Here is a 14108-nt window from a genome sequence, read left to right as displayed (position 1 = left end):
GAGATGGCTGGATGGCATCACTAACTCGATGGACGTGAGTCTGAGTGAGCTCTGGGAGTTGGTGATGGACAGGGAGGCCTGGCGTGCTGCGATGCATGGGGTCGCAAAGAGTCGGACACGACTGAGCGACTGAACTGAACTGAACTGACTTGGCCAGTACCATTGCTTGGCGTAGAAGTGCGGTTTTGTAACTGGGCTTGCTTCCCTTGTGTCTCAGCCGGTAAAGAATCCGCCGGCAATGCGGGAGACCTGGGTTCAATCCCTGGGTCTGGAACATCCCCTGGAGAAGGGAAAGGCTCCCCACTCCAGTACTCTGGCCTGGAGAATTCCATGGACTACAGTCCATGGGATTGCAAAGAGTCGGACACGACTGAATGACTTCCACTTTGTCTTGCCTCAGATCAGGAATGGAACAGTAAGAAGTGGCAAGAAAGGGGAGGATTCCCTCATATCCTTTGCACTTCAGGGGCTTGCCTTCCTAGTTCTTTGGTCAGAAAATCAGGCTCTCTCTTGAGGCTTTTTCTGTCCACATCCAATGCACAACTCCACAATTAAAACTGTCTTTAAGCAGCCCTTAAACTGGAAATAAGGAGGGAAAAAAACCCCAACTTATACACCATATAAGTCGATCTTCGAGTTTTGATCCCCTCCCCCACCACCAGTATCCTATTACTTACTTTTGGGTGTCCTCAAGAGAATTACTTTCTGTATTCTGTCCAGAGTTGTACTCAGTGGGAGAGAAAGGGTGAAGTAGACATGCCTGCTCCATTCTCCCTGGGACATCTCAGGACCCTGGCCCTGGCTGGAATGTTGTTCCCCAGGATTGCACCGCACCTTCTCATCACTCAGGCCTCAGGGAGCCGCTCTCTGGCCTTCTTGGCTGAAGTGCCCCCAACCCCACGCTAGCCCCTCATTCTCAGTCACATTCAGTATCTGAAGTTACCTGATTCACTTATGTTTCCAAGTGTCTGCTACACGTTCCCGCCATCAGAGCGGGAGCGCCTTGTGGACGTGGGTTCTGTCTGCCTTGCTTGTCACTGTGTTCGTAGGACCCAGGGCAGCAGGTGGGAGGAGTTCGTGACTGGTGGGCTGGCTGATAGGAAGGCTAGATCTAGCTGTCAAGGTCTAAAAGGGCAGGCCGTAGGAGAGGAAAAGGCCATGGAAAAACTTCCAATCTCTCCAGAGGAGACAAAGATATAAAATGGAACAGAGAAGAAATGAATGGGAAATCAGTTGGAGTCCCGGGTTTGAGCATGAGTCACTAAGAAAAATAATCAAGCCTCATAGCCCAATAAAGAAATGAGGGTGTTTTGGATGTCTGTTTAGACAGTGGGATCATTTTGGTAGTGAGTTGACTTTGCAGAGATGGAACAGGCCTCTCAGGACCTCCATCCTTTTTGGGGGAAGTCCAGGTGAGCCCTTTGGGGTCAGGTGAAGTCTAATGGTGACGCAGGGGACTATGTGTCATTAGGACCTACAGTCCTTCAAGCAACAGTTGTGAAAATGCAACATAATCCACCCAACCTTCCAAAACCTTAGTGGTAAAGTAGCATTGCAAGGAAATCAAAGAGTTAATCCTAAAGGAACTCAGCCCTGAATATTCACTGGAAGAACTGATGCTGAAGCTGAAGCTCCAGTACTTTGGCCCCCTGATGTGAAGAGCAGACTCATTGGAAAAGACCCTGAACGCTGGGAAGGTTTGAAGGCAGGAGGAGAAGGGGGCGGAAGAGGATGAGGTGTTTCGATAGTATCACTGACTCAATGGACATGAGTTTGAACAGACTCTGGGAGATATTGGAGGACAGAGGAGCCTGGTGTGCTGCAGTCCATGGAGTCGCAAAGGGTCAGTGATTGAACAGCAACAAAAATGAAGTAGCAATAGAGGACTAGACTGGCTGATCTTTGGATCCCTTCCCGTCCTTGAAATTCCATGATTCTGTGAAGTCCGGTAGGCAGTTGGAGAGAGATGGAACAGGGAAGCAGGTGAGGTTGCCGTGCCAGTGACACAGAGGTGTGGATGAACAGCAGCAGGCGGTGGCCGGGGGCAGGAACAGGGACGGCTTTTCAGACGGCTAGATGAGGTCTGGGGGGAAGGAGGGAGGAGGAGTGGGGGGCAGGTGGAGAGGGAGACGCACTCCCTGGGGGCACATGTTCGCCAGGTGGTAGGAGTTCCAACACACGCTGTGATTTAAAGAGCAGCGTCACGAAGGGGATGAGAAGGGGAGAGACGGTTAACAGTGCCATGTGTTAGTATAGAGACTCCCCGGCTTGGCAGTGTAGAAGCCACAGTTCACCTGTGTACCCCACAAGCTGGCATCTGCCAGAAGAGGAATGAAAGTGGGCCCAGCCTCATGTGGTCCATGTCAGCAGGAGGAGGGGGAAGACTCCGCCCAGCCGCTGCCGGTCCTCTGCACCTGCCCGCTGAGCGGGGGCAAGAACTCTTGTCTGCCAGTCCACGGGGAGTCAGAGTCTATGTGATTCACCAAAGCGCCGCTCTGAATAAGACCCTTTCCAAGTGACACAGAGGTCAGCAGCCCAGTGTGGGCTTCTGGGGTAACGAGGGCCACCGTGTTCTCAGTGACCAGTAGGTACAGAGTGCCGTCATCCGGGAGCCTGGGGGCGGTCCCGGACAGCTGAGACTAGCAGCAGAGTTTCTCAGAAGGATTTAGAGGAGGAGCCTTAAGAGCAAATGATCACTGCTTGATTTGTTGGCTCCAGTGCCTGCTGTCTGTGGTGTTTTTTTTTAAATTGTGTTAGTTATATTTTTATCTTTTGGTTGCAAGGGAGGGCTTCCCTTGTAGCTCAGTCAGTAAAGACTCTGCCTGCAATGCAGGAGACCTGGGTTTGATTCCTGGGTCAGGAAGATCCCCTGGAGAAAGAAATGGCAACCCCCTCCAGTGTTCTTGCCTGGAGAATCCCATGGACAGAGGAGCCTGGCGGGTTCCCAGTCCACGGGGTCGCAAGAGTCAGATGCAGCTAAACCCTTAGCATTACCATGTTGTGGCTGCCCTGGGTCTTCACTGCTGTGTGCGGGCCTTCTCTGGACGCGGTGAGCGGGCGGCTCCTCTCTAACTGCGGTGTGCAGGCTTCTCCCCGCGGTGGCTCCTCTTGTTGCGGGGCACGGGCCCTAGGCACACAGGCTTCGGTACTGCAGCACACGGGCTCAGTGGTTGTGGCTTGTGGACTTAGTTGCCAGGAAGATGTGGAATCTTCTAGGACCAGAGGTTGAACCCATGACCCCCTTTATTGGCAGGCAGGTTCTCAGCCACTGGGCCACCAGGGAAGCCTTCTGCTGTCTGCTCTAAATGTAGGATGGGAGCGGGATGCCCCAGGAGAACTTCTCTTGGAGACGGCGGCTGCAGGCCTCACTTGCCCCGACCTTGCACTGGGCTAGGCGCTCCAGGGGAGCTGGGAGAACTGAGCTCCTTGAATTGAGATACAAACGTTAAGCAAAAAGAAGATCCCCCGCGCACAAAACCACGGTGGCCCTCTCACCTCTGTGAACTGAGCCAACTAATGGGTCCTTTCCTCTGAGGACTGACGTTAGAGGAGCTGCCAAAGCTGTAGCTTCAGCTGGAATGAAAATGATGAGAAAGGCTCGCCTCCAGCCTGGGAGGGCCCTGAGCTGAGGGGCCAGGATTCCCGGAACTGGCTGTGTGATTTCGGCAGGCTGTTTCACCTCTCCAAAGCCCAGCGTCCCCCTTTGCAAAGTGGGGTGACGATGCCAACGTTGCTGGGAAATCCGTGTGGCAAATGACCAGCAGCTGCAGCCCGACTGGAGCTCGTGGGGGTCATGGTTACCTCAGAAACCACATCCGCCCCACCCGGCGTCGTATAGAGCTGCAGAGCGGCACGGATCGCATAAACCTTTGCTGCATTTTTTTCTTTAGATTTTTTTCCCCACAAGCATCTCACCTGCTGGAACATGAATTATACTTCTCTCAAAGGGTGACCTGGGGGACTTCCCTGGTTAAGACTCCATGCTTCCAGTGCAGGGGGCATGGTTTCCATCCCTGGGTCAGGAAGATCCCCTGGAGAAGGAAATGGCAACCCACTCCGGTATTCTTGCCTGGGAAATCCCGTGGACAGAGGAGCCTGGCGGGCTGCAATCCATGGGGTCACAAAGAGTCAGACAAGATTTAGCAACTGAACAACGACAACAGGGGGCTAAGATCCTGCGTATTGCACGAGACGACCAGAAAATGAAAAAAAAAGGGCAGCGTGGGCTTTTCTGCTGTCCTCTTCCTGGTTTTCCGGGCTCCTTTGGGGAGAAATTCCTGTGAACGTCCCTGTGGGGGCTTGCTCACTCACCCTCAGGCAAGACACCCCAATCACCCACATGCCCATGAGTGAACAAGGATCCGAGCAGGGTGACCTCAGAGATAGAAGTGGCAAAAGGTTTTATAGGATCTGCTCCCCAAATTTGTTGTGAGTGGAAGAGTCCAGGGCACCCCAAATTCCTTCAGCCATAGTCTTCACTGTGCTTCGTGGTGCCCTAACCACACTCTTTTTTGAAAGTGTCTTCAGCGCCCACTGTTCTGTGAGTAAATAGAATTTTGATCATTTTGTATTCCACAGACTCAACCTTTGAGCATAAGCTGAGACCGAGTCTGTAGGTCATGTTCCCCTAGGGTTCCCAGACTGTTTGCTTTGGTCCGAGTTATCACACCCACTTGTACATTCAGAAATGCAAGTTTTTGGTTGTTTTCATCCAAAGACAGTGTTGTGCTGTGTTTTTTTTTTTATCCCTTTGGGATTGAACGAACCCTTTTTGTTTTGTAAACCGCTGGAAAATTTGAACAGCATTTATCTGGAAATAAGCAAGGACTCCTAACTAAATTTAAGATTTCCCTAACGTGAAGCTAGGGAGGTAAGACTGTATTTTAAGAATTAAGTTAGACCAGATGTGAAATAGCAGACTGTTATAGTACCTTTGTCACGAATGGGAGTAGGGGAACCCCTTGGGAGATTAATGAGTCTTTTAAATTGAAACAGAATTATTTATAATTTTTTTTTTCTTTTAAGACCAAAACAGAAGGTCGCAGATTCAGAACTAGCTTGTGAACAGGCGCATCAGTACCTTGTCACCAAAGCAAAAACCAGATGGTCAGACTTGTCTAAGGTGAGAAAGCGATTGTTTCCTTAAAAGGGAAGGGCAGCTATTTGTGTTCCAAGGTCATTGGGATGATGGAGCTGTTTTGATCCAGTCACTGAGATAGGAAAGCAACTTTTATACCAATGTAGAGCCTTGGGGGCTGCCGTCTATGGGGTCGCACAGAGTCGGACACGACTGAAGTGACTTAGTAGCAGCGGTGCCTCCTTTGATTCTTAAAATACTTTTTCAAAATAAATTCTCACATTCAAGGTCAATTTTGTCTTTAGGGGGAAAAAAAGTAATTTTAGGAGTTACATGGACTGAAATTCCTGGCTTTATCTCAGGTTTGATATGAATTAAAAATTTAAATGAAGCAATGTGAGATGCTATCATATTTCTTTTTACACAGTTATAAAGTGTTAGTCACTCAGTTTTGTCTGACTCTTTGTGACCCCATGGAGTGTAGCCCTCCAGGCTCCTCTGTCCATGGAATTCTCCAGGCAAGAATACTGGAGTGGGTAACCATTCTCTTCTCCAGGAGATCTTCCCTACTCAGAAATTAAACCTGGGTTTTCTGCATTGCAGGTGGCTTCTTTACCGTCTGAGCCACCAGGGAAGCCCCCACAGTTATAAACATGCATTTTAAAGAGATATTTCCTCCTTTTCTACCAAAATCATAAAAAGCACATTTTCAAGGTGAATACCCTCCATGTGCAGTGATATAAATTGTGATTACAGTGTCAAGATGGACACACACTCTAACAATGACAGCTATACCTGCAAGACAGTAGATCTGAAATGCAAGCCCAGCTCCTAAGTTTAGACTGTGATGTCACTACTTCTCAATGCAACAAGGACCCAGTAACTTCACTTTTAAAAGTATTTGTAAACTGCATTATAGGAGTACTTTCACACTAGTCTGAAGAACATCTCTACTTTATTTCACTTGGCCATTTTCTTTCTGTGCTCTCTCTTGGCCTGTGTCCAATGTGAAGGCCTGCTTTTAAGCACCCACACCGCCTCTTCCTTGGTCCGCATCCTCATAGCATGGACTCTCCCAACCTGGGCCAGCAAATCACATGGACCGAGGCTGGACTGGCCTTAGAGTAGTCCCCTGGGCTGAAGAGCACAGGGCGTGATCTGGACTGCACATGGTGGGCACACAGGGCCCATACCCCAGCAGGGAGAGGGCAGAGCTAACACCGTCAGCCACGTGCCCGCCCTGTTCCTGCTTCTCTCCCACCTTCAAGCTCCCTCAGGCTGGACCAACTCAGGAAAACAGCCCCTTCTCCCCAGTCTGCCTCTCCTCTTGGCTGCTCTGCCCTCCTTCCCTTACGGGAACAGCCGCCTCTCTGTGCTGCTCCCTGTGGGGCCACCTCCAGGACCCTTCGCCGCTTCTTCCAACCCCGCCTTGACATCGTACGAACTGAGTGCCCAGGGGGTGTGCCTGCTCCCTTCTGGCAGAGCTCACGGACCAGGGAAAGGGACAGTCACAGAGCAAAGGCAGGTTATTAACAAGGCGGCGGACGCCGGAAGGAGCGGGCTGCTGGGAGCGGCCGGAGGCCGGGGAGGCCTTGCTTCTGCCTTGTTCTGTCCACCCTCCCTGAAACACCTCCACCTCAGCTCCCTGGCACCCTGCAGGCCCCCTGACTCCTGGTCCGGCCCCTCGGCCAGTTGACCTCCTCCCTGTCCTAGCCCTTTCACTCCACCTTGATTCCATGGCCTCTCTTAGCTGCCTTCATCCTTGGCGCTGGGCACAGCCCCAAACTACGTGTGGAAGAGCCGTGGGGACCCCAGAGCTCTGGGCTGCAGCCCTGGTGTCCCCCCATGGAAACCTCTTCCATCTCTCCTAGAACTGAGCCTGGTGGGAGTGGAGCGGGGAGGGGACACGGAGGATTATGGAGGAAGAGGGATTTCAGGGGCCTGGAAGGGGGTGGGGTGGGGGGAGGAGGCGCTTTCTCCAGAACCGAGCTCTGGGCCCCCTCACTGGCCCTGCAGGACTCAATGACCCAGAGCATGTGGACCACCCCGTCTCTCTCTCGGTTTATACTGAGTGCTGCACTGCAGGGATTAGTTCGGAATTCTAAACTGGCAGAAAGTAAAGCCCAGAAACAAGATCCGCCGTATTCCCGCTTGACCGCCTGGTGATGGCACGCGGGTTCCCATGGGCGCTCACATCCACGCTCTTCACTGCCGGGCCCCAGCATTTAGAGATGGTGAAGGTGTCTCCTTTCCGCTGCATTTCTGTTGGGAATTCACGAAACAGCACCTGCTAATATCCCAAGGGGTGTATTCTCCAGGAAAACTGCACTTGAACAAGGATTCAGGGTTTAGTTATCTTGTGACCTGCATATATAGGGTCACATAGCCCGCCAGGCTCCTCTGTCCATGGGATTCTCCAGGCGGAATACTGGAGTGGGCTGCTACGCCCTCCTGCAGGGGATCTTCCTGACCCAGAGGTCATACCTGAGTCTCTTAGGTCTCTCCTGCATTGGCAAGGGGGTTCTTTACCACTAGCACCACCTGGGGAGCCACCTAAGTCATGGGGCTCCCCATTCCTGCCACACACCACTGGGGGTGCGTCCCGCTGGATCCTCAGAAACACAGAGGCATCGTCCCCTCTGGGGGCAGCTTAATATGCTCATGTCTATTGAAGTATTTTTGGAAAATAAGGTCATTGGTTTCTTCAGCAAATATTATTATGAGCTGACTATGCCCTGTCAGTGAAGTCGCTTAGTCGTATCCGACTCTTTGCGACCCCAATGGTCTGTAGCCCCCCAGGCTCCTCTATCCGTGGGATTTTCCAGGCAAGAGTACTGGAGTGGGTCCAGATATCGAACCCAGGTCTCCCACATTGTAGACAGACACTTTACTGTCTGAGCCACCAGGAAAGTCCTTGTTGCAAGGTACTACAGATACAATGACCAAAAATAAGATAAAATGAAGACATGTCTGTGCGCCCAGAGACTTGTAGCGTAAACACCAACAAGAACTCTAAAGAATGGTACGGATCACAGTGGCAGTGGTGCGCACACAACGGGGTGCCCAAGAAGAGGTCACTAGTAGAAGGATGAGCAGGGGTTGGACAGGCGTGCAGGGGAGGTGAGAATGCCAGGCCTGAAGCTGAACCAAGGCAGGGGGTTTGCGGGGCTGACCGGCACAGTGGGGACAGCACGGATGGGGCAGACCTCGGGGCAGACCAGGTGGTTTTCAGTGTAAGGCAGTGGATGGATCACAGCCGGCTGCACATGCTGTCGCTGTTTTTAAAAATTGTGGCAGAGGCTTCCCTGGTGGCTCAGTGGTAAAGAATGTGCCTGTCGACGCAGCATACATGGGTTTCATCCCTGATCCGGGAAGATCCCACCTGCCATGAGGCAGCTAAGCCCATGAGCCACAGCTACCGAGCCTGTGCTCGAGATCCTGGGACCTGCAGCTGGGAGTGCACACTCCACAACTGCTCCAGGCCCTCGTGCCCTGGAGCCCTCCCACGGCGACTGTACCGCAGCCCCTGCGCTCGGCAGCTGGAGAAGAGCCTGCGCAGCCACAGAGACCCATCACAAAATAAATACGCATATGAATAGTATTTGTATGTTTTCAGATTTCAGTGGTGTGTGGCAGGAGTAAATAAATGAATGAAGGTATTGTTTTAAATTGTGGTGAAATAGACATAACATAGTTCTTCTGACTTCAGGGCCCCAGGAAGTGCTGGCCCGCTGGAGCGGGCTTCGGGAGGGGGGTGGTTGTGGGTCTGGGTCCAGGGTCAGCCTGCAGGTAGGCACCTCTACTTCCCCAAGGCTGGGATCTTGGGTTCCCTGACCAGAGATCGAACCCCGGGCCCCTGCAGTGGAAGCGCCGAATCCTAACCACTGGACTACCAGGAAGTCCAGTAATGCATCTTAATTAGCCAGTAGGCAGCTCCCTCCTCCTTGTTCTCTTATTAGAGATTTTTAATCAGTTTGTCAAATTCTACAAAGGAAAAAAAAAATTATTGGGATGTTTGGCAAGAAATGACATCTTTACTACATGGGGCCTTCCAATGAATGAACACAGTGTAGTTCCATTTATTTTGATCTTTTAAAATGTTTTTCAAAACACTTTTAGACTTTCTTATGTAAAAACCTTAACAATCATTTATAAGACTTGCTCCTCAGACTTTTCTATTTTTGGTGCTGTTGTAAATGTTATTTTTTTAAAGTTCATTTTCCATGTCTGATGTATTAAAATGTGAGTGATTTTGCCTATTGATACAGAATCCCGGGGCTTCCCTGGTAGCTCAGATGGTAAAGAATCTGCCTGCAATGTGGGAGACCTGGGTTTGAGACCTGGGTTTGATCCCTGGGTTGGGAAGATCCCCTGGAGAAGGGAACAGCTACCCATTCCAGTATTCTGGCCTGGAACTCCGTGGACAGAGGAGCCTGGTGGGCTGCAGTCACTTGGGTTGCAGAGAGTCAGACACGACTGAGCAACTTTCACTTTCACTTTTCATAGGATCCAGATTTATTGCCACTTTCTCTTATTATAATACTTTATTTGTGGATTCCTTGTACACCTGTATATACAGTCATGTCATTTGTGAATAATGACAGTTGCATTTCTCCCTGCCCTGTTGTTATACCTTTTACCAGTTTTACCTTGCTTAACTACACTGGCTTGCACCTCCAGTACAAGGCTAAATAGCAATAGAGATATTCTTGTCTGATTCTTAATCATCCAGAAAACGTTTCATGGTTTCGCCATGAAGTAAGGTGCTTGCAGAGGGCTTGGGAAGTGAACCCAGTGTGTCTTCCGCCCAGTGTGTTGGAAGGAGGAGGAATGAACTATTGTTCAGAAAGTTTAAGACAGTGTTCAACGCCCTGTGTTACCTGCTCTCCTAGTCTGTGGTCCTTTAAATGCCTGGCACATCCCCAGAGACCTTTTGCACCCCTTGGGGGTGTTAAAATGGTACCATGTCACCTCATCGTAACAACTATAGAGTCTCATGTCCCTTGTTTTCCCTCTGACCGCCGGAGGCCAAGTTCTCCAAAAAGTGGAGATGATAACCTCAAACAGTTGTGGGCCACACCTCACCTCCTGGGCTCTGGTTGGCCCTTAGTTCTAACAGTGTTTGAACCCAAATTGTTGCTCAGGAAAAAAAAATCCCAGCCACACGCTCAAGACCACTCATTACCTGGAAACAAGCCCGTTCTAGCATGTAACACTTGACGTTTTGCTCTGTTGTCTTGTTGAGCAGAATGAGGACTTTATTTGGAACGTATACGAAAGAGTAATTAGGGACTTCCCTGCTTGTCCAGGGGTTAAAGATTCACCTTCCAATGCAGGGGGCGTGGGTTCCATTCGTGGTGAAGGGGCTGAGATTCCACCTGCCTTGTGGCCAGAAATCCAAAGCATGAAACAGAAGCAATATTGTAACGAATTCAATAAAAGACTTTAAAAATGGTCCCCATCAAAAAAAAGAAATCTTAAAAAAAGTCAACAGGAGGCGACGTGCGCAAGGGGAAGTCTTAGACTGTCCCAGATGCTCTCTGAGAGCATTTTACATGTTACTAAACGCTGTCTTGTAATACTGTAGAATTTTATAGAAACCGACAGTGAGGGCAATGGCATCCTTCGACGACGGGACGTGAAGAACGCGCTGTACGGCTTTGACATCCCCCTCACGCCGAGAGAGTTCGAAAAGCTCTGGATGAGGTGAGTGGCATCTGAAGACTGTCCCTTCCTTCCTGACTGCCAATTCAGCACCGGGCTTTCATCACAACTCGGAGGTCAGGCAGGGCCAGGAATATTATTCTGTGGTTGTACCTGCCCTGTTCACCCCTGAAAGCAGCCTTGGCCAACAGGCCGGCCTTTCGGAACACAGGAACCAGGTCAACACTTGTCACCAACATTGAACGTGAGGGTTTTGTGTTTCTCAGGAACTGCGCATTTGAGCACATCCTTTCACTGTTTTGGAGAATGAAGTCCCTCCCCAAAGACTCCTCTCTAACAAAACTACCTCCGTGGACAGATCTGCAGTGGGTTAAGGGAAGCGCAGTCTCTCCATTGCCCGGAGATGGAAATCGATGCTACACAAGTGTTTTATAGATTAATAATTTCTTGGAAGAAAATAACCAAACTTTTGGCAACTTGGAATAGTTTCCCGAGGGTGTCTTAAACTGAAACTAGGAGCTAGTATTGGCTACATTTTTCAAAATGTGCTTTAGACTAAGCTATTTCTGAACCAGGCCCCCCATCACAACGTTCCCTGGGTGGATGTCTAAGTTTCGAGGTGCGCTCACCCCGTGGTCCATTTCCGAGTTCCAGCTCCGTCTCTGAGTTGCTTCCTCCTCCATTATATGTTAGTCGCCGCTGGCAGCCCCCAGGGTCGTACCCCAGTACTGCAGGTCCTCTTGGGGGCCAGCTCAACGGCGCAGCTCATGCAGTTTTTCTTCAGCATTTCATCTGTTTAAAGTGGAAAGCTATAATGTTGGCCGAGTTTAGAATTAGGTGGGCTGTTTTGTGTCTAATTTAGAAAAGCATCGTGAAGTTCTTACAAAACCCTTATTTTTCTTCTAGATCAGTTCCAACCAAGGGTGAGTTTGGTCTCCCTGCCCGTTTTCCCTTTTAACAGACTGAGTGAGTGGGTCCACCTGAGGACTCAAAGGACGGGATCGCAGCCGGCAGACGCATGGAGCTCTCACCACGTAGACATTTCGGATGATGCGGTGATGACTGTGTCATTCTGACATTTAGGGAGCTGTTGGTGGGCACGAACACCACCCCCCCCCCCAACACTGGTGTGAGCGTCGCCTGTTATAAGTGCCAGAGGAGGGACAGGTCCAGCAGACAGGGAGCTGAAAAGAGGTGCTCTGGGTGTGGAGGAGTGATGCTGAAATGGTTCCTAGGGTCTAGATGGGGCAGGCAGATGGGCGAGGGGCTCTCCAAGCGATACCTGGGCTCCAGGCTGAGGAAGGAAAGGCGAGGCTGATCGCCCGGTGCAGTCCTTGCTTTCGGGCAATCCTAACGGGACACCTGGAACAATGCAGTCTGAGTGGCTGCGAATGTGGGTCAAGTCTTGCTTCTGGAAGATGAGTCAGGAGGCCGTTCAGAGGAGAGATTGATGGGGGGTGTGGGGCATAAGGGAACGGCTGTCTCCATCAGGGAGGGGTGGGATGAGCCCCCAGGCTGGGTGCCAGCCTTAGGGATGAGGGGTATGAGAGTCAGGTGTCCCTGGGGGTTCCCTGTGGAAGGAGGGCACGCCTAGCCCTCTTCCTGATGGGAGACAGGCAGGCTTCCCTGCTGATGGAAGGGAGACTCTCACCATTACTTTCCGCTAAAGTTTCTTCATCCGTGTATTTCCACTATTCTATAAATACACAATGTCTACCCTGTGCTGCAAACTGAGATGAGGACTTCGTCCACCTTTGTGTAGCCGGCTGTCCGCCGTGGACAGTGAGTGGCTGAGAGCTCTGCAGACACGTGGTCATGACCCCTGCCTCCACCCCTTCACAGCGGTGCGGCCCCTGTCAAGTTACTTAACTTCTCTGGCCTTGCTGTGCTCTGCTAAGTTAACTCCAGTGGTCAGGGTCATGGTCAGGGTCAGGGTCAGCTGTAATAACAAACAAGGCCGACATCCCAGGGGCTTGCCCCGGTAAGGATGTCACAGTTTAATGTGGGTGGTGGAGAGCTCTGCCCACAATCATTCGGGGACCAGGAGCCCGCCCCCCATCCCCTGATCTTACGTGTCTGGCAGCAGAGAAGGGGAATGAGCACAGAGGACTGTCTGGTCAGCTTTGTAAGGTCCGGGCCTGGACACGTGACTGTCACTTTGCCCAGACTCTGTGGACCAGAATCCCTGCATGTGGCTGTACCCTGGCCAGGGAGGCTGGGAGAAACAGTCTGGACGTGTGTCCAGGGAAAAGGGAAAGAGGAGCAGAGGTGGGGAGCCCACAATGGCGTCTCCACATGCGGAGTCACCTCCAGGGTGGGTGGGAAAAGGGGCGATGGAGACAGAGGGGGCCCCAGGAGTGTGTCCACAGTGTCCTGGTGGGGCCACAGAAGCTGCTCTCATATTTAGAGCTGAGCGGGACCTAAGGGAGAGACTGATTACAGAGATGTCAGATGGACCAGAAGTCTGAAAGGGACTGTGGAGTTACTCAGAGGCCAGGAGGCTGCTGTCCACCCCCCAGGGCTGGAAGAGCAAGGAGAGGGTTACCCAGAGACAAGGGGCTGCTCCCCACCAGGGACTGGAGGGCAAAGGGGAGACAAGGTATTTCCTGGAGACCAGGAGGTGGCCTCCACCCCCCAATGCCTCTTGGAATCTGCTGGAATCTCAGTCGCTGGGCTGAACAGGGCCCCCTGGGAACAGCCTGGCCTTGCCGTCTCCCCACCTCCGAAGGACACAGCTCCCCAGGAGCAGCTTCCCAGGGAAGACAGACAGAAGGACAAACACAGGGTTGAGAGCCACCAGATGAATGTCCAGCCAAGTGGCAAAGGGGGGTCACATCCCAGGACTGCGGGGTCACCTGGGGGGGCCCACACATCAGCTGAACCACATTGTGAAGGGAAGGACAAGGTGGGGACTCTGTCCTGAAGGCCAAGTGTTTAGTAGGGACAGATCAAGGCAGGTTTCCACAGTCTAGAAAGATCAGTCTGGCCACAGGGAGGAGGATGAATTGCCAGAGAGGCAAGGGAGGCACGGAGGTGAATTTGGGGCTGTCTTGGGGTTCTAAGTGAGAGGACGGGGTAAACTTCTCTGGGTGGGGGCCTGGAGGACTGGGAAGGACATGATAGGTGTGACAGAGTTAGCCTATAGCAGCCTAGAAAGGGGCTTCCCTGGTGGCTCAGCAGTAAAGAATCCGCTTACAAGGCAGGAGAGTACAGTTTGATCCCTGGGTTGGGAAGATCCCCTGGAGAAAGAAATGGCAACCCATTCCAGTATTCCTGCCTGAAGGGCTCTAGTCCATGGGAATCACAAAAAGTCGGACATGGCTTAGTGACTAAACAGCAGTAGCAGCTGGAAAGAGAGGCTGAGTGA

General features: G+C 51.6%; 1 protein-coding gene across 1 annotated transcript in view; it reads left to right on the top strand.

Annotated features, from left to right (window-relative positions):
* EFCAB6 (EF-hand calcium binding domain 6) overlaps nucleotides 1-14108 on the top strand; it is a 257461-nt gene that overhangs the window by 178352 nt on the left and 65001 nt on the right. Inside the window, exons 21-22 of the mRNA XM_013964311.2 lie at nucleotides 5026-5122; nucleotides 10665-10783. Coding sequence (XP_013819765.2) covers nucleotides 5026-5122; nucleotides 10665-10783 — 216 coding nt within the window. The remainder of the gene's footprint in view (nucleotides 1-5025; nucleotides 5123-10664; nucleotides 10784-14108) is intronic.

The sequence above is a fragment of the Capra hircus genome, chromosome 5, assembly GCF_001704415.2.
Source record: "Capra hircus breed San Clemente chromosome 5, ASM170441v1, whole genome shotgun sequence".
Taxonomy (NCBI): domain Eukaryota; kingdom Metazoa; phylum Chordata; class Mammalia; order Artiodactyla; family Bovidae; genus Capra; species Capra hircus.
This window is presented reverse-complemented; position numbering and strand designations above follow the sequence as displayed.